General features: G+C 45.7%; 1 protein-coding gene across 1 annotated transcript in view; it reads left to right on the top strand.

Moving 5' to 3' along the window:
• The window catches only part of LOC137341652 (F-box and leucine-rich repeat protein 13-like), a 239,183-nt gene that overhangs the window by 197,294 nt on the left and 22,469 nt on the right, over positions 1-19,420 (top strand). The window contains exons 16-17 of the mRNA XM_068004991.1: positions 4,380-4,463; positions 15,994-16,128. Coding sequence (XP_067861092.1) covers positions 4,380-4,463; positions 15,994-16,128 — 219 coding nt within the window. The remainder of the gene's footprint in view (positions 1-4,379; positions 4,464-15,993; positions 16,129-19,420) is intronic.

Genomic DNA, 19,420 nt, shown 5'->3' with positions numbered 1-19,420 from the left:
TGGGACTCCCGCCGGCAATTAAAGCCGGCGGGGTGCCACTTAAAGGGCGTCATTTTAGCACCCGCTTTCGGGTGCGTTCCTGGCGGGGGGGCTCTTAAAATTGGAGAATCCCGGAGCTGGACCGGAGCCCGCCCCGAACCTGCGCACTTCCGGGTTCCCCGCTGACGCGCCGGCGTGCGCGCGCAGCCCCTGCTGGTGGGAATCCCGCAGGCAATTAAAGCCAGCGGGATGCCACTTGAAAGTATTTATTTAGGTATTTCAGGTCATTAACTGACCTGATTAAGGGATTATGTGAGGAGGGGTGGGATTTTAGAGCAAACTGGGACTGTTTCCCACACTGGGGGAAACGCTCCCAGGTCAAATGGACGTGTTGCAGCTCTCAGCCGGTGGCAGCTGCAAAGGTCCATTTGACAGGTGGGGGGGGGAGACCCTCACTCATTGCAGGAGGCCACTCTGTCACTTTGGACAAAGTTTGGCCTCCACCACCCTCCTCCTGACAGTTAAAGTCACCAACCTGCACACTTACCCCGGGGTCCGGAGACATGTACCTACCTTGCAGACCCCCTCAGATGTACATCTTGCGGATGGGGGCCGCCGTAGCTGCAGTCATGACCTCCTCGGAGGGCGAACAGCATCACCACCCTCGCCGGCCACGCCGTCTACCTCTGACACGTGGAGCTCCACAACACTGTGCTGTGACACATCCATCTGCACAGCAGGAGGGAGGGCAACCGCAGAGAGAGATGCGTCGCAGAGGGCACTACCCTCGCCACAGGGTCCACAGACCAAGGGTCAGCTTCCTGGACCTCTCTGAGCAGCAGTGCACACGGAGGCTCAGAGTCACTCGACATGTAGTTGTGGACATCTGCAGCCTCCTTCATGCCGAGCTGCTCCAGGCTGGCCCGAGCACCATCTTCTTACCTGTCGCTGTCAAAGTCACCACTGCCCTCAACAACTTCTCCTCCACATCCTTCCAGGGTGCCACCGGGGACATCACCGACGTCTCTCAGTCGTCTGCACAAAAGAGCCCTGCAAATACACCTACACCCACTCTGCAGTGACACAATGGGTGGCATCAGATGTGGGTCTTCATTGTGATCCTCAGGAAAGGGCATTATTGCACAAACCAGACAAGATTCGCAAAGACGTGGCAGTAGTGGTGCCAATATAATATGTGATGTGAGTTGGTCAGAAATTAAATATAAGTAAAAACCATGACAAACCCTCAAACACCCTTGTGCATCCCCTTCATGCTCACGACATGTTTGCCTTACGCTGCCTACTGCACATATGTGATGCATGCCCTGTGGCTGCAGCACAGGTAGTGGCAGGTTGAGTGAGGCTGACTGTGAAAGAGATGCATGAGAGGGTGAGTATGAGATAGAGCCATGTGATTTTATGAGGATTGGGTTGAGTGGTAGTGACGGGATGAGTACTGGCGAGGTGAGTAAGTGCAGGTAAGACGAGGATGACGTTTGAGTGGGTGTGAGGAGTGATGTGACAGAGTAGTGTTGGCAGTGCAGAAGGAGATGTGGGGTGGGGCGGTGATGTGGCAGACGGAGTGTAGGGGAATGAGTAAGTGTACTCACTTTGGCTGACCTACTTAGGTCATTGCAGCGCCTCCTGCACTGTCTGCAGGTGGGCGATATGATGGTGGTGCAGGTGACCTCAAGCCAGGCCTTCTTGGTGGCAGAGGCAGGCCGCTTCCTCCCGCCTGCCGGGGGGAAGATCTCAGTCCTCCCCCTCCTCCTCACTCCATCCAATGATACCTGGAGTGAGGCATCATTAAACCTGGGAGCAGCCTTCCCCCTGGGCTGCTCCATGCTGTAATTTTTCCTATTTCTTGCAGCATCAGTCAGTGGAGGACTGCCCTTTAAATAGAGCTCCTCCAGCTGACAGACCTTACTACGCATGTGCAGTGCGCCCGCCGCGCAGCTCAGCAGCGGAGAACCCAGAACAAGAGGTAAGTGGATCCAATTAGCCTGCGATTGCGTTCGGGGCAGACTGATTTCACCGGGCGCGTTACCCACGCGCCCAATTGCCCCCCCCCCCCCCCCCCGCCGCGAACCCGCCGTCCTGGTAATATCCGGCCCCAGGTTTCAACTGCCAGGGAAATGGAAGCTCCCAACCAAGGGAGTTCTTGCCCCCAGGGTTACCCCCTTGGCAGCATTTGCCTTGTAAGGTCCAGGTGGAGCTTCTGCCCCTTATAAGCTGGCCAGTAAATCCCAGAAATGGTGGAGACCCGGTGGAACTGTCTCCCTGTAGTTTTCCTGTGAATTTTACCAGCCTCACATTGGAGTTATGATGGAAGTCCGACAGAACCCCCACGGATTTTCAGGGCCATAGTCTTAAAGACTAACTCAGTAACTGACGACCCTATTCACTGTACAAAGCAACTAATGGTAGTTTCAGCTTCTAGTTTAATGCAGAATTGACCTTTCTTGCAAAAGGCATTATCAATAGCTTAATAAAAGCATATAGCCAGTTGTAAACTTACAAAGAGGCAAAACTGTTGGATGAAGAGAGAGAATGGATTGGAATTCTCTCATTATAGGCAATATTTAATTTTATTATGTACTAACATTTTTACTTTTTAACAGTTTCAGCCTGTAGCTAACTCTCATATTGAGCAACTGGCTACAAGCTGCTTTCATTTTAAGCAATCCAGTGACTCATTACTTTTGGAGACTTATTCTGTAGTGTAGCTGAGGCTTTGGAATTTGCAGAGTGACCCCAGATTGATGCTGGATGGCAAATCTGTTTCTATAGAGCATAAGAAATAGGAGCAGAAGTAGGCCATACGGCCTATAGTTGTGTGTGTCTGTAATTCCAGGATATTGGGCAAAATATGTATTACTTTCCATCAACTTTCTGTTTAAACATAAAACTGCAACTTAATTTGAAACACCAAACCATATGTAGAGTAAATGTAACTTAAGCAAATATTTAAAAAAATGAGATACCAGTCAAACTTTTTAAGTCACTGCGTTGAGCTGTTTTCTTTTTAGTGACACAATATACAAAATACACAAACAATACATTTTCAATCAATCCCAAAGCATATACTGCCAGATTTGATATTCGCAGGTCACAAAAATTCTTCCACTTCTTAAAGCTTCAATGAGATGTCCTGTGTAAGAGGTGTAATTGAAGCTTATTTTATTGTTTCAAATTTTGGAAACCTAACAATCATTATTGTAAGACATACAGGCCTAGAAATTCAATCATGCTGCTCCTGTTTTACATGGCAGGCGTCACCTATCCCATGCCATAAGTGTACCGTCCGCCATTTGGATTGGGCAGCTCTGTAGACACCCAGGGCATGTGCCAGAAGTATTAAAAAGCCTCTTTATAATATTAAAATAAGGGTCCTAAGCTTGTTGTAGGACCCCTTTGGGAAATCGGTCTGCCCCAGCACCTGACTCGACGTGATAAACTCAACCAGCAAATCATGGTGCTAACAGGCAGTAAGAACCCTGCAGGAGCACTATTGAAAGAGCTCATCCCCTCTATACAGGTTAATTGCTGGTTTGTCCTCTTAGACCGCTGGTTAACTTCTGGGGTCTGTTTTGGAAAGAGTTTATTCCAGTCATGGGTGGTCTGGTAGGTCTGCCTTTATAACTGGAGGAAGAGGGAGAGCAGCGAAGAAGACAGAAGAGAGCAGGAGCAGTTGGGAGAAGAGGGAGGAGGAGGAGGAGGGCACTGCGCAGGCGGTCATACCCACAGCGGGTCTTTAGGGAGCACATCTCAACTTCACTGATAAGCAATGTGTGAGGCGCCTTCGCGTCACCAATGAGGTTGTAACAGAGCTCTGTCACTTGATGCAGCCATAACTGGAGTCCCAAACAAGTACATTGACAGCACTGCCCGTGGCTATCAAGGTGACCATGTCCCTTAATTTTTACACCACTGGCTTGTTCCAGGCTGCAGCAGATGACACCAGCGACATACCTCTGCCTGCTGTGCACCGCTATATCAGGGAGGTAACCGAGGCTCTCTATGCCAGAAGGAACATTTAGATTAACATTCCCTATGGACAAAGTGAAGCAGGATAAGGGAGCTGTAGACAGCACCTTGCACCCTTGGGATGCCTGAAATGCGGACAAAATTGCCTTGCGTGCCCCTCATTACCGTGCAGGCATCTTTCGGAATAGGAAGCGATTCCACTCCCTCAATGTCCAGCTTGTTTGCGATCACAGGCAGCGCATCATGCAGGTCTGTGTCCGGTTTCCTGGCAGTAGTCATGACTCATTCATCCTGCGCCAGTCCTGTGCCACCTTTATTCCAATAATCTAGGCTAAATGCAACTCAAAAGTCTCTATTATCTTCCTACATGTATTGCAACCATTCTTTTTATTGTTTTTGCTTTTGTTTGTCAGAGTTTGTCAGGCCTTGGTATCAACAACAGAATAATGGAGCTCACAGTGGCAGAGTGCTCAGGAGTCACTAATATTGGATTACAGGTAAAAATAATTTCTGTTGTCAGAAATGTATTATTAATTAGCTTTAATCTATGCCTGACAGGAAGGTTTGTTAACATTTTCCTTTGTTATCCTAATTGTCTGAATGCATATTGTATCCTACTTTGTTTGCAGCTTGTTGAATCAAATGGTTTGCTAATTCGTGAAATAAGGTGAACCTAGTGTAGTGATAATTAAATGTGTGGATCCTTCCAAAAGGGAACTCAACAATTTTTTTGTTGCTGGAGAAGATTGAGGAGTATAAGCCTAAAGGGGAAATTTTAACCATACCTGCTTGGCAGAAACTAGGTGGGCAAGCAGCTAAAATCGGCCAGGAAAACTATCTGCCGACTTCCCGCTCCATTCCCGCTGTATTCTATTTTAACTCGCTCTTCTGAGCAGGTGGCAAGGACACACGCTGGAAGCCAGCGGGATCGTTCTTTAAACATGCAGATCGGTGTCCGATGACGTCATTGAGCTCTGGCTGCAATTTTAACTGGTGACCATGAGTGGGGAAGCCATTCTGGCTTTCCTGCCAGCTGAAAATAACTTACACAGTACAGTTTATGTTTGCTTTTTTCTCTCTGGAAATGCCCCATTTAGAAGCTAGGAAGTACAAAAAGTTACCTTGGAATGAAATCAAATTGAAATATAACTAAAAACCAGGATTCAAAGTTAGGGCACCTGATAAGAGACCTTCGTACACTACTGCCACTTACTCAAACATTATTTTTAATGATAGTCTTTAGTCCACAGGTACCGTTATGTATGCAACCCAGCAATTGTGGAATAAGCAAAATATAATGACATTTTCACAACCTTTCTTTTTGAATGTCTTGGGTTTTGCTCTTCTCTCAGTTAATTGGAAATTGTCCACATTATTCATCCAAATGAAAAACAAAATAAATGCTGTTATGTTCTTCACAGTGAGACTGTTGGTATTCATGCTGTTAATACCTTCCTACAGTAAAGGTCACATTAAAGTCTGGATAGCAGACAGAACTGTAACAAGGTTGTCCAATTTCAAAGAAATAACTCATTGTCCCTGCTCCCCCAGGCTCCCTAAGGAGTCCTAGGGCCTCCCCAGCCCCAGCATTCCCCACCCCCCTCCGATCTCACTGGAATCCCCGATCTCCTACAAAGCCCTCCTTTCACTGATGGCCAGGGAGTCCCCACGGGTCCCCATCCATGGCCTCCTGCTGCCAAATCTTTACTCCTGCCAGCTGGCCAGGCAGTCCATCTGGCTGGGTGGCGGGCGGGAATCAGTGAAGAATTATTTAAATAAGGTCCTGCCTTTAAAATTGGCAGGGCCTCCACATCCCCGGCCTTGCCAGTTTCATCGCCCGCTACCAGGCTCCCCTGCACCCTTCCCGCCCTGCCATTACTATCAAGGCCTTTACATTAATATAATGCCTGCAGAGTAGTAAACTGCAATCATGTGAGACATTATGGCTGAATCCATCTGTCCTCATCTGATATCCGCACAAGTGCACTTTATAGCATGGGTCGCTGGATAGCGATCAGGAAGAGGAGTGTATGCTGATTTTTCTTCTCCCCAGCCCAGGGACACCAACACCAACTGTCGTACCCAACCACCTGGCTACATCTGCTAGCTGAACTTAGACTAGGGAATAAAGCCTGAGACTTGGTCTGTTAGTTCAGTATCACATCATACATTGTACTTATCCACAAAATCATTGGGGGAGTATTCTTCCATCTCTGGCCTCCAATATCTGACCATTTACCTAGCATGTTCCCACCACAGTAATCACTTTCCTCCCCAATACATAATAATGTTAAAGCCTAATGTAAACTTCAAACTAATCCTTTGTGCCTATTCCCTGTTCATTTCAATCTTTCCTGCCCCCATTTATCGCTGCATGGCCATTCCTACCTTTCCTTCTGAGACAGGATAGTCGCAGTATTCTCAGTGCCAGCAAAAGTGGATTATTCAGGACAGCTCCACCTATATTTTACTTACTGTCAATGTGAAGGTGAAATATGGTGGAAATGGAATATTACATGCATGAGGGGAAAAGTAGGCTTGAAGTAAGTAGAAAGCAGACAGGAGAGAGGATTATGATGCACATGAAAAGATCTAAAGCTGGTTTGCTATGCAGATCAAGTAGCAAGAAGGGAGTTTACATCTGATAGTAGGCTAGTGGCCGTGGACTGAGACATTCCTGTCTTGGATTGTAAACTACCAAAAATAGCAAATCATTGACTGTGGTAGAGATTACTTAACATAAGTAAACATGTCAACGACTTTCCACAAATTCTTGTGTAAGCTCTAATTTAGATATCCATAAATGGAACCATCAGTGTCTCATAAGGGAAACTAAAGGGTAGCAATCCAATATATGATCATGCTTTTCACATTTCGCTTTTATATCAAGAAATCCAGTATCTGCACACATTCATAAATGTATGCAAATGTAGTAGATTTTTGACAAGCTTAATGTGTGTGTGTTGGCAGAGGCAATAGGAGAAGGAAGGTTATTAAATTTCCAATTATTTATATTGGCTGAGTTTTAGCACACAAATCATAGAATCATAAAATTTTACAGCACAGGGTGGTAAATAGCGAGGAGGATAGCCTCAGTCTGCAGGACAATATAGATGGGTTGGTCAGATGGGCGGAACAGTGGCAAATGGAATTTAACCCGGAAAAGTGCGAGGTAATGCACTTTGGAGGGACTAACAAGGCAAGGGAGTACACAATGAATGGGAGGACCCTAAGCAAGACAGAGGGTCAGAGGGATCTTGGTGTGCAAGTCCACAGATCCCTGAAGGCGGCGGAACAGGTAGATAAGGTGGTAAAGAAGGCATATGGGATACTTGCCTTTATTAGCCGAGGCATAGAATATAAGAGCAAGGAGGTTATGATGGAGCTGTATAAAACACTGGTTAGGCCACAGCTGGAGTACTGTGTGCAGTTCTGGTCGCCACACTACAGGAAGGATGTGATCGCTTTGGAGAGGGTGCAGAGGAGATTCACCAGGATGTTACCAGGGCTGGAGCGCTTCAGCTATGAAGAGAGACTGGGAAGATTGGGTTTGTTTTCCTTGGAGCAGAGGAGGCTGAGGGGGGACATGATTGAGGTGTACAAAATTATGAGGGGCACAGATAGGATGGATACTAAGGAGCTTTTTCCCTTCGTTGAGGGTTCTATAACAAGGGGACATAGATTCAAGGTAAAAGGCGGGAGGTTTAGAGGGGATTTGAGAAAGAACTTTTTCACCCAGAGGGTGGTTGGAGTCTGGAACTCACTGCCTGAAAGGGTTGTGGAGGCAGGAACCCTCACAACATTCAAGAAGCATTTGGATGAGCACTTGAAATGCCATAGCATACAAGGCTACGGACCAAATGCTGGAATATGGGATTAGAGTAGACAGGGCTGATGGCCGGCGCGGACACGATGGGCCGAAGGGCCTCTATCCGTGCTGTATAACTCTATGACTCTATGACTCTAGGAGGAGGCCATTTGGCCATCACACCTATACCAACTCTCCGAAAGAGCTCTCCACTTTGTCCTATTCTCCTGTCCTTTCTCCATACCTTTTAAAATGTTTCTTTTTCAAATATTTATCGACTTCTCTTTGAAAAGCTGTCATGGATTCTGCTTGCACCACTGTATAAACAAAATTCTCCTAACCTTGCCCTTCATTCTTTTGGTGACGATCTTAAATCTATGTCCTTCAGTTCTTGACTGACACAAACAACAATAGCAACATCAACAACAACTTGCATTTATAAATCGCCTTTAACATAATAAAACGTCCCAAGGCGCTTCATAGGAGTGTAATCAGACAAAAATTGACACTGAGGCAAAGAAGGAGACAGTAGGACAGGTGACCAAAAACTTGATCACAGGTAGTCTTTAAGATGGTCTTAAAGTAGGAGAGGTGGAAAAGCGGAGAGGTTTAAGGAGGGAATTACAGAGCTTAGGGCCTAGACAGCTGAAGGTACAGCTGCCATTGGTGGGGTGAAGGAAGTGGGGGATGGACAAGAGGCCAGAGTTGGAGAAACACGGAGTTCCAAGAGGGTTGCAGGGCTGGAGGAGGTTACAGAGGTTATGGAGGGGCGAGACCATAGAGGGATTTAAAAACGAGGATGAGAAATTTAAAATTGAGGTGTTGGTGGACCAGGAGTCAATGTAGGTCAGCGAGCACAGGGATGATGGGTGAATGGGACTTAATGAGAGTTAGGATACGGGGAGCAGAGTTTTGGATGAGCTTAAGTTTATGGAGGTGGGAGATGAGAGGTCGGCCAGGAGAGCATTGGAATAGTCGTGTCTGGAAGTAAAAATCCAGTGAAAATTACCCATCCAGTGGAAATTGTTTTTCCAATTAATCTTATCAAAATTCTTCATGTTTTGAACCTCTATCAGATCTCCTCTTAACCTTCCCTGCTGTAATGTAAAGAGACCCATGACGATTTTAATGTTTTTTATCATACTACAATTAGACATTTGGCATCAAATGGGAGCTTTGCTTTGAGCAGAACTCTGACAGTGAATTCAAACTCACAGCAGAAGCACCAGAAGATGCCCAAAGCTTGAACTTGGCCATCTGCACACTGTTTGATTAAGGAGTTCACATTCTAAGTGACAAAATTTACCCAGGTACGCTGGTTGGTCTCAGTAAGAAACCGCAGAGAAAGCTAACAGGAAATTTAGGAGGTTTTTAAAATTATGAAGGGTTTTGAATAGGGAAAGAATATTTACTCTGGTTGGGGAGTTAGTGATAAGAGGATATCAGTTTGAAATTATCAATAAAAGAGTGAGCTGAGAGGCTAGACAAAACGTCTTTACACAGAGGATTGTGGGAACATGCACTATTTTGCCACGGGGAATGTCTGAGGCAGAAATCATTGCATGCTTTAAGGGAGCATTGGATAAAATTTGAAGCAGAGGAAAATACAGGACTATGGGGAGGGGGTGGTATTAGTGTTTACTGTTAGAATCATTGTTCATGTAGAATAATCCCAAGCACTTTCAATAATAATAACATAATTTCCCAAGTAAGGAAGCAGTAAGTTTTCTGGACCCAACCCAAAGCTAAAAATTGCTGCTGTACTTGTACAGTCTCAATCCAAATTAATGTTGCTCTCTTTAGACATTCAGATAAACATGGCTTGCTGTAATTAGAATGGAAAAACAATCCATCATATTAACCTCTATCGCTTAGAAAGCTGAACCGGGCATGCTGATACAGCAAGGGGTACTGTGACAGGTAGCCTAACACATAGACCCAACAAGTTCAGTTGATGAAACTTTATCAGACATTTTTACATTGAGAATGCAGGAAAGACTGCATTGATTTACATAAAATACCCACAGGAACTATAAAACACCATCAGTGTTTTGGACATATATTGGAAAATGGCATTCTAGGCTTAATCCTAATGCAACCATCAAATGGGACAAAAACCTGAAAGTTCTCTCCTACTTTAACCTGCATATTTTAGTTTGTGCCTTAGCACTAAGATCAGAGAACATAAATATTTTCTTACTTACAGTAAACCCTGCTCATAATTCCCCTTGAATAATTTGCACCTATTAAAGTTTTCAACTAATAGGTCAATGTACAATGCTTGAGCTTTTTCATGTAAACCGCTATTTATTTTAGTAAAATAATTTGTCAGTTGCAGGAAAGAAAAGCTCATAATATTTGTTTCTTTAGTGCATTCATACTGTGACAGTAGCAACAGTGCAAAGCAATTTTCCATTGCACTAACGTTACAGTTCTAGTGTCAACGAAGCTTGAATCTGCAGTCAGGGCTTGAACTGACATTGGAGTGAAGTGAAGTGAAATTCACTTGTGGGACAATTTGGGCCTTACCACCCAATTTACACTACACAAGTTTAACATTGATATGAAGCCATGTTGCAATGATGCGAAACTTGTGGTGCAAATGTACCCTTTATTTACCCATGTGTAAATGTAAGGATGAAATAGCATCTTTAGGTTGTTACTTTATATTATTGCTTTCAATTTAAAAGTAAGTTTCCAAATATATATAAATTTTAGTACTATCAAACTGATGCTGATAGCAAAAGATAGTAATTTACAGAACTTAGAAAGCTAATCTATTTTGTAATGCTCTTGTAATGTAATCAACTAGCTATCTGGATATCAAACATCTAGCTACTTGTAGAAAGTATTGTATAAGTTTATTTTTTTAATTATCTCTGTGCATGAGTTTGTCTAGAACCTGACCTTTTATTTTTAATTATTACAACTGTTCATATGGTGCAAAATTACATTGTACCACAAAATCCCAGAAGAGTCTAAAAGAGTGTAGAGTCTCGAAAAACTTATGTATAGAAATAGTTAAGAAAAGGAGAGAGATTCCTGAGCAGTTCTTATTCAAGTTTACTAAAATTATTGTAGAAGGAGACCAACATTAACAGTTCCTATGGGGAATGCAGTGCAACAAGCTACTCATCCAACAGTTTACTGATTGATCCTGTGACACCACTGGAGCACCGCACATAGTAGTAACCCTTTGTTGCTATTTTCACATAAACATGGTTTTAATTTGCTGCTGTGAAATATCACTATGAAGATTGTGAAAATAACGTAAATCATTTATATCTCTGGTTCGACTTAATACTTCAGAAATATATTTATAACCTACTAGAAGTAAACATTTACATTTTATATAATATGTGGAATTTACAGGTTACTCTTAAAGCCTAGGAACTTTTCATATTAAGAACAGAAAACTGTAAGGATTGATGCAGTCAGCTAAAAGTAATTTAGAGGACACAGTTCCAATTCAGAATGAAAAGCAAACTTTTCCATATAAACCATCAAGGGATGGTATTTTACAGTATGTATTAATAGAGTATGGCATGTTCCAATGAAATAGCTAAACAAAATCCTGGTTGGGTGGGGAGAGGATAGGGTGGTTAGGAACTAAATTGAAATTATATGTGTATAAAAAATTCTAAACCATGATTATCATCTGTCCATAAATTTATCAAAAGTTGGAGAAAAGTAGTTCCAAATCTTTGGGGTTCTTTCTACCGATCTTTGATTCCCCACCACATGATATTAGGATTAGGAAGAAGTGTACAGAGGGCGAGAGAGAGAGAGAGAATTATGTTCATCTATCAGTGAACATTAAATTGTCAGCTGAAAGAAATTTGAAATGCTTTTAGTGGATTTAACTAAACTTCCTGTAATCACACAATGGGTTTATTCATAAATATTTAGAATATTATATGCAGTTTTGGGTATCCCACTGTCAAAAGTTCATTGCTGCACGAGGGTTTGGAGAAGAACAGGGTTTAAGATTAATTTATGAGGGAGACTGATGGAGCTGAACATTTTTACTAGAGAAAAAAAGAGAGATAATGATGTACTGTAGTTCTTTACAATACCGAATTATATTTGAATTTGAAAGCAATAATATAAAGTAACACCCTAAAGATGTCACTTCATCCATATACATATTAAACAGGTCTTTTTGCTTAGACTGTGCAGAAATCACGGGCACAAAATCAACAAGTTTCAAGTGAGACAGAATGCTAGCAGTAAAAAAACCCAGAATAGTAGATGTGTGGAGCAGACTACCAGCAAAAACAATTGGTGTTGTGTCCATTAACTTTCAAATAAGTGCTAGATAATAAGGGGCCAATTTTTGGATGGCCAAGTGGGTGCATTTGGGGCGGGGGGGCTCCTAAAATGGCAGAATCCCAGAGTGGGTTCGGAGCCCGGCTCCAACCCGCTGACTTCCGGGTTCCCCAATGACGCGTTCGGGTGTGCGCGCAGCTCCCGCATGCGGGACTCGCACCGGCAAATAAAGCCGGCGGGATGATAATTTACAATGTTATTTAGGTAGTTGAGGTACTTGACAGACCTCATTGACTGGAGTTTTTGGCAGGGGTGCAATTTTGAAGGATCCTCAGCGTGTTCCCCGTGCTGTGGGAGACACTCCCTGTTGAAGAAGACGTGTTTCAGCCAGCAGCCAGTGGGAGATGCAAAGGATTATTTGATAGTTGGGGCGAATACCTCATTTATTGCAGCAGGGCACTCTGTCACTTCTGACAAAGTTTTGGCTGCAACACCTTTGTCTTTCCACTCAAAATTATTAATTTATACCCTAAACTCTGCTGTGCAAACACATTTACCTACTTTGCGGACCCCCTCAAACTCACACTGTCGGGATTGCGGGGGGGCGCCATAACTGCATTCATCACTTCATCCAAGAATGAGCAACATCACCAGCCTCGCCAGGCACGCCATCCACCTCCGCCATGTGGAGCTCCACAACACAGTGCTGCGCCACAGGCACCTGCACAAAATAGTCGTGCAACTACACATACGCCCACTGTAGGGTGACCCAATGGGTGGCATCAGATGTGGGTGTTGATGGTGAACCTCATGAAAGGGACTTATTACATAAGCCAGTCAAGAATGGCCAATACATGGCAATAGTGGTGACAATAATAATATTTAATGTGCCACTAACAAAAATCAAACATAAATAAAAAACATGACAAACCGTCAAACACCCTTGTGCATCCCCTTTGTGCTCACAAAACCTTCGCCTTATGCTTACGAGTACTCCTACATGGTGCTTCCCCTGTGGCTGCAGCAGAGGTAGTGGCAGGTTGCTCTTGTTCATGCCCTAACCGATTAGATGCTTTGGGCCTACGCCTTCTGGGTTTCGGTGCCTGTGAGGGCCCCTCCAAAGATTGCTCCACCTGCACCTGTGCGGGGGCAGACTCGACCACCTGGAGAGGAGGCAGCATTGCGGGTACTGGTTGAGACGGGGGCAACGGGTGAGATGTGGGAGTGCTTTGAGTGGCATCCCCACTTCCATGTTCCCTTTCGCCATCATCCCTCTCCTGGGCCAGGTCCACATCACTCCTACCACCCTGCTGGATGACAGTTTGGAGGACATGTGTGAAGCCTTGTAAGGCCAGTGCTAGTGTATCTGCCTGCCTGTTTAAGGCGGCAGAAAGTTGCTCACCCTGAGTCCAAAGGGCCGTTGTCAGGGCCTCAATGGACTCATTGGTGAGCCGTGCTTGAAGCTCGATGGAGGCTAGCCTTCCCTCCATCGCAGACATTCCCGCACTTTCCCGTGATACTATCTCAGAGATGCCCTCATGTCCCCGTGACAGTATCTCAGAAATTCCATCCTGTACCTGTGCCACCATTCCACTCGTGCAGGAGTTGGACTCCTCCATCCTCTGCGTGATTATGGAGAGTGCGCATGGCACCTGTTCCAGCACCTCGCAAATGTGCTGCTGCCCCTCGATCATTCTCCTTTTAAAGGATGGCCCCCAGAGTTCAGCATCTTTCTCCAGCTGAGCAGAGCCTGTAGAAGAGTGCTCCCACCGACGTGAACTTTCCACAGCTGCCCTGCCACCAGTGTCTGCTCGTGCTCACATGTGTATGGTGACTCACCATGTGCGACCCCAACTAACTGAGGATGGGGACCCCATCGAAGTGTGTGTGTCTGCGCTGGTGGATGGCTCGCTCAGATGTGACGGTGCCCCCTCAGAGGCCGGCAGGTCCTCTGAGGAATCGCCCCCTGCCGTCACGGCGGTCGCTGAAGGCCCTGTAAGAGAACAGAAGGCAATATTAAGTATGATGACAGATGTTGAGGTGCTGAAGATGGCAAGGCGTGTTAACATCATTTGCTATTGTGAGTGCCGAATGTTAAAGTTCTGTCATAGCCGTTTGTCGGGTGGCAGTCTCAGCGTCCCCGACGGACAGGCACTCGAGGGTGCGGCTGAGTTCAAGAGTGTACTCACTTTGGCTGACCTAGTTAGGTCATTGAAGCGCTTCCTGCACTGGATCCATGTAGGGGAGACATTGCTGCTGCTGGTGATCTCCTCTGCCACCTCGAGCCAGGCCTTCTTGATGGCAGAGACAGGCCACTTCCTCCCATCCGCTGGGTAGAAAATCTCCCTCCTCCTCACCCCGTCCAGTAGGACCTGGATCGTTAAATCTGGGAGCAGCCTTTCCCCTGGTCTGCTCCATGTTGTATTTTTGGTTCTTTGCTGCAGGAGCAGCATTGGAGGTCTACCCCTTTAAATAGGGCTCCTCCAACTGACAGCCTGCTGCACTGATTGACGACGGGAAACCCGGAAGGCATGGTAAGTGCCTTCAATTTACCTGCGATCGCATGGGGAATGGACCGAATTCACTGGGTGGGTTACCCACGCGCCCCATCGCCCCCACCCTCCCGCCATCCTGCCTCCCTGGTAATATCGGGGCCTAAGTGTCTGCATTGGAGTCTCAATATATTGAAGCCCAAGGAGATCAGCAAGAAACTTTGATGCAACAAAGTTTCTGCTCATGATCCAGTCCTGTTTCTCCTGGACACTTGTATCTGCCTCCTGCTCACCCAAGAAGCAGCACATACTTGCAATATGTTTAAAACTAGCCCAACTTGCCTTTTGTAAATGCTATAGAAACCCTCCACGTTACTCTCCAATACCAGTCTGTGACTTTCTGTCTGACTCCTGGTCAATGTGAGACTGGGTGACAGAATAATTAATGCTATTCTTGTCTTTGCTGCTGAGTTGTCTGTGTGAAGTTGATGGGCCCTCTGCCATGGGAAGCATCTGGTTTGAGTCTTGCTCCCTTATCACCTATTAATCCGTGCACTGACCGGTAGTTGATGGGAGGAGAATGGATGTCTGGCACTGGAGAGAAATGTGGAGGCTCTCAGCATTTATAGCAAGCAAGTTGGGATGGTTTTAAGCACAATGTAGGTATGTGCAGCATCCTGAGAGATCAGGAGATAGGCTGGAGAGTCCAGGAGAACAAGACTTGGTCAGGATAGGTGAGTTCAGCTGAGTGCAAAATCACTTTGATATATCAAAATCAAATTCAGTCCAGTTTTATGCTAGGAACTGGATCAAGCCAAAACTTTGATATGTTTAGATATTTGATATCAGTTTGATAAATCCAGACTTCGCTGTAGTTGGGAATGCAATAAAATGTTACAGGAATAAATATAGACTGAAATAATCAAAGCATGGGACAGAATGCTTCCTGTGTTGCTGGCGAGGAGACATTATATGTGGAGTATAGCAGGCAAAGGATGAAAATAGAGATGTTGGAAGATTAAATAACGTAGGTGGGATGGAGAATATGTTGGGTAGATTCTATTTGGTCTGTGGAAAAAGTGGGTTTCATGAGCTGAATAACCTTTTCTTTTTCCGTTCTTTATGTTCTTATGTCATTGAGATCTGCTAAACTCTAAGCAGCTTGCATCCGTCATATAGTATTATTGGTCTGGTCTGAAGACTGCTCCACAATGCTCTGATTTCACAATACATCTGTTTACAATAGAAAAACAAAAAAGCAACTGGCTATGTATTCACCAACAAACAGTTTTGTAGTGCATTCAGGTGGTGTCTGGTACGTGGTGCAGGTTCCTAAGAGATTAAGAAAATAATTTACTAAATAAAAGGGAGCACAATATACAAAATTAAGATGGAGGCTTTCTTTTTCATTTTTGATAGACACAATATTAGTGTTTATTGTCTTATTTTATGTTCAAGAAATTCTACCATAACATGTTCGATCTGGAATACTTGGATGTCTCTCACTGCCTCTTAGTGTCTGATCTGAGCATGAAGACGTTGGCTTTCTGTTGCAGAAGGCTCATTTCACTGAACATCGCTGGATGTCCAAAGGTAAATTCAGAAAGCTTGAACTAATGAAAATATTTTTTATTAGGGTATCCTACCCTCTCTTTTTTCTGTTTTCTCCCCTTATTAGTGCTTCCTGAGTTATACATCTGCTTCCAAGAAGGCTACATGGTTAGTCTGATCCCAGACCCTTATCAATGCTATTCTTGGCCAGTCCAGGTTTGATCTTCTGACCACCAACGAGGCAGCTGATCTCCACCTGGAGCAGGTTGCCAACACATGGCTTAAATGCAGCTCTTTGAATGTTTTGTTTAGGACCTAACCACATACTCAAATCCTGATATGAGGAATGCAAACAGAAAGAATGACATCAATCACAATAAAATCCAGAGTCATGAGTTCAAATCCCGCCACGGCAGCTGGCGAATTTAAATTCAATTAATTAATTAAATTCAATTAATTAAATAAAAATCTGGAATTAAAATACTAGTATCAGTAATGATGGCCATGAAACTACCGGATTGTCGTAAAAACCCATCTGGTTCACTAATGTCCTTTAGGGAAGGAAGCCTGCCGCCCTTACCCGGTCTGGCCTATATGTGACTCCAGACCCACAGCAATGTGGTTGATTCTTAATTGCCCTCTGAAATGGCCTAGCAAGCCACTCAGTTGTAAAATCTCGCTACGAAAAGTCATAATAAGAATAAAACCGGACGGACCACCCGGCATCGGACCACTAGGCACCGGACACGACAACGGCAGAACACCAAGCCCAGTCGACCCTGCAAGGTCCTCCTTACTAACATCTGGGGACTTGTGCCAAAATTGGGAGAGCTGTCCCACAGACTAGTCAAGCAACAGCCTGACATAGCCATACTCACAGAATCATATCTTTCGGCCAACGTCCCAGACTCTTCCATCACCATCCCTGGGTATGTCCTGTCCCACCGGCAGGACAGACCCACCAGAGGTGGCGGTACAGTGATATACAGTCAGGAGGGAGTGGCCCTGGGAGTCCTCAACATTGACTCTGGACCCCATGAAATCTCATGGCATCAGGTCAAACATGAGCAAGGAAACCTCCTGCTGATTACCACCTACCGTCCTCCCTCAGCTGATGAATCAGTCCTCCTCCATGTTGAGCACCACTTGGAGGAAGCACTGAGGGTAGCAAGGGCACAAAATGTACTCTGGGTGGGGGACTTCAATGTCCATCACCAAGAGTGGCTCGGTAGCACCACTACTGACCGAGCTGGCCGAGTCCTGAAGGACATAGCTGCTAGACTGGGCCTGCAGCAGGTGGTGAGCGAACCAACACAAGGGAAAAACTTACTTGACCTCGTCCTCACCAATCTACCTGTCGCAAATGCATCTGTCCACGACAGTATTGGTAGGAGTGACCACCGCACAGTCCTCGTGGAGATGAAATCCCGTCTTCGCACTGAGGACACCATCCAACGTGTTGTGTGGCACTACCACCGTGCTAAATGGGATAGATTCAGAACAGATCTAGCAGCTCAAAACTGGGCATCCATGAGGCGCTGTGGGCCATCAGCAGCAGCAGAATTGTATTCCAGCACAATCTGTAACCTCATGGCCCGGCATATTCCTCACTCTACCATTACCAACAAGCCAGGGGATCAACCCTGGTTCAATGAGGAGTGTAGAAGAGCATGCCAGGAGCAGCACCAGGCGTACCTAAAAATGAGGTGCCAACCTGGTGAAGCTACAACTCAGGACTACATGCATGCTAAACAGCGGAAGCAACATGCTATAGACAGAGCTAAGCGATTCCACAACCAACGGATCAGATCAAAGCTCTGCAGTCCTGCCACATCCAGTCGTGAATGGTGGTGGACAATTAAACAACTAACGGGAGGAGGAGGCTCTGCAAACATCCCCATTCTCAATGATGGCGGAGTCCAGCACGTGAGTGCAAAAGACAAGGCTGAAGCGTTTGCAACCATCTTCAGCCAGAAGTGCCGAGTGGATAATCCATCTCAGCCTCCTCCCGATATCCCCACCATCACGGAAGCCAGTCTTCGGCCAATTCGATTCACTCCACGTGATATCAAGAAACGGCTGAGTGCACTGGATACAGCAAAGGCTATGGGCCCCGACAACATCCCAGCTGTAGTGCTGAAGACTTGTGCTCCAGAACTAGCTACGCCTCTAGCCAAGCTGTTCCAGTACAGCTACAACACTGGCATCCACCCGACAATGTGGAAAATTGCCCAGGTATGTCCTGTCCACAAAAAGCAGGACAAATCCAATCCGGCCAATTACCGCCCCATCAGTCTACTCTCAATCATCAGTAAAGTGATGGAAGGTGTCGTCGACAGTGCTATCAAGCGGCACTTACTCACCAATAACCTGCTCACCGATGCTCAGTTTGGGTTCCGCCAGGACCACTCGGCTCCAGACCTCATTACAGCCTTGGTCCAAACATGGACAAAAGAGCTGAATTCCAGAGGTGAGGTGAGAGTGACTGCCCTTGACATCAAGGCAGCATTTGACCGAGTGTGGCACCAAGGAGCCCTAGTAAAAATCGAAGTCAATGGGAATCAGGGGGAAAACTCTCCAGTGGCTGGAATCATACCTAGCACAAAGGAAGATGGTAGTGGTTGTTGGAGGCCAATCATCTCAGCCCCAGGGCATTGCTGCAGGAGTTCCTCAGGGCAGTGTCCTAGGCCCAACCATCTTCAGCTGCTTCATCAATGACCTTCCCTCCATCATAAGGTCAGAAATGGGGATGTTCGCTGATGACTGCACAGTGTTCAGTTCCATTCGCAACCCCTCAGATAATGAAGCAGTCCGAGCCTGCATGCAGCAAGACCTGGACAACATCCAGGCTTGGGCTCATAAGTGGCAAGTAACATTCGCGCCAGATAAGTGCCAGGCAATGACCATCTCCAACAAGAGAGAGTCTAACCACCTCCCCTTGACATTCAACGGCATTACCATCGCCGAATCCCCCACCATCAACATCCTGGGGGTCACCATTGACCAGAAACTTAACTGGACCAGCCACATAAATACTGTGGCTCCAAAAGCAGGTCAGAGGCTGGGTATTCTGTGGCGAGTGACTCACCTCCTGACTCCCCAAAGCCTTTCCACCATCTACAAGGCACAAGTCAGGAGTGTGATGGAATACTCTCCACTTGCCTGGATGAGTGCAGCTCCAACAACACTCAAGAAGCTCGACACCATCCAAGATAAAGCAGCCCGCTTGATTGGCACCCCATCCACCACCCTAAACATTCACTCCCTTCACCACTGGCGCACTGTGGCTGCAGTGTGCACCATCCACAGGATGCACTGCAGCAACTCGCCAAGG

The sequence above is a fragment of the Heptranchias perlo genome, chromosome 24 (assembly GCF_035084215.1).
Source record: "Heptranchias perlo isolate sHepPer1 chromosome 24, sHepPer1.hap1, whole genome shotgun sequence".
NCBI lineage: Eukaryota > Metazoa > Chordata > Chondrichthyes > Hexanchiformes > Hexanchidae > Heptranchias > Heptranchias perlo.
Note: the sequence above shows the minus strand (reverse complement) of the source record. Positions and strands in the feature narration are given on the sequence as shown.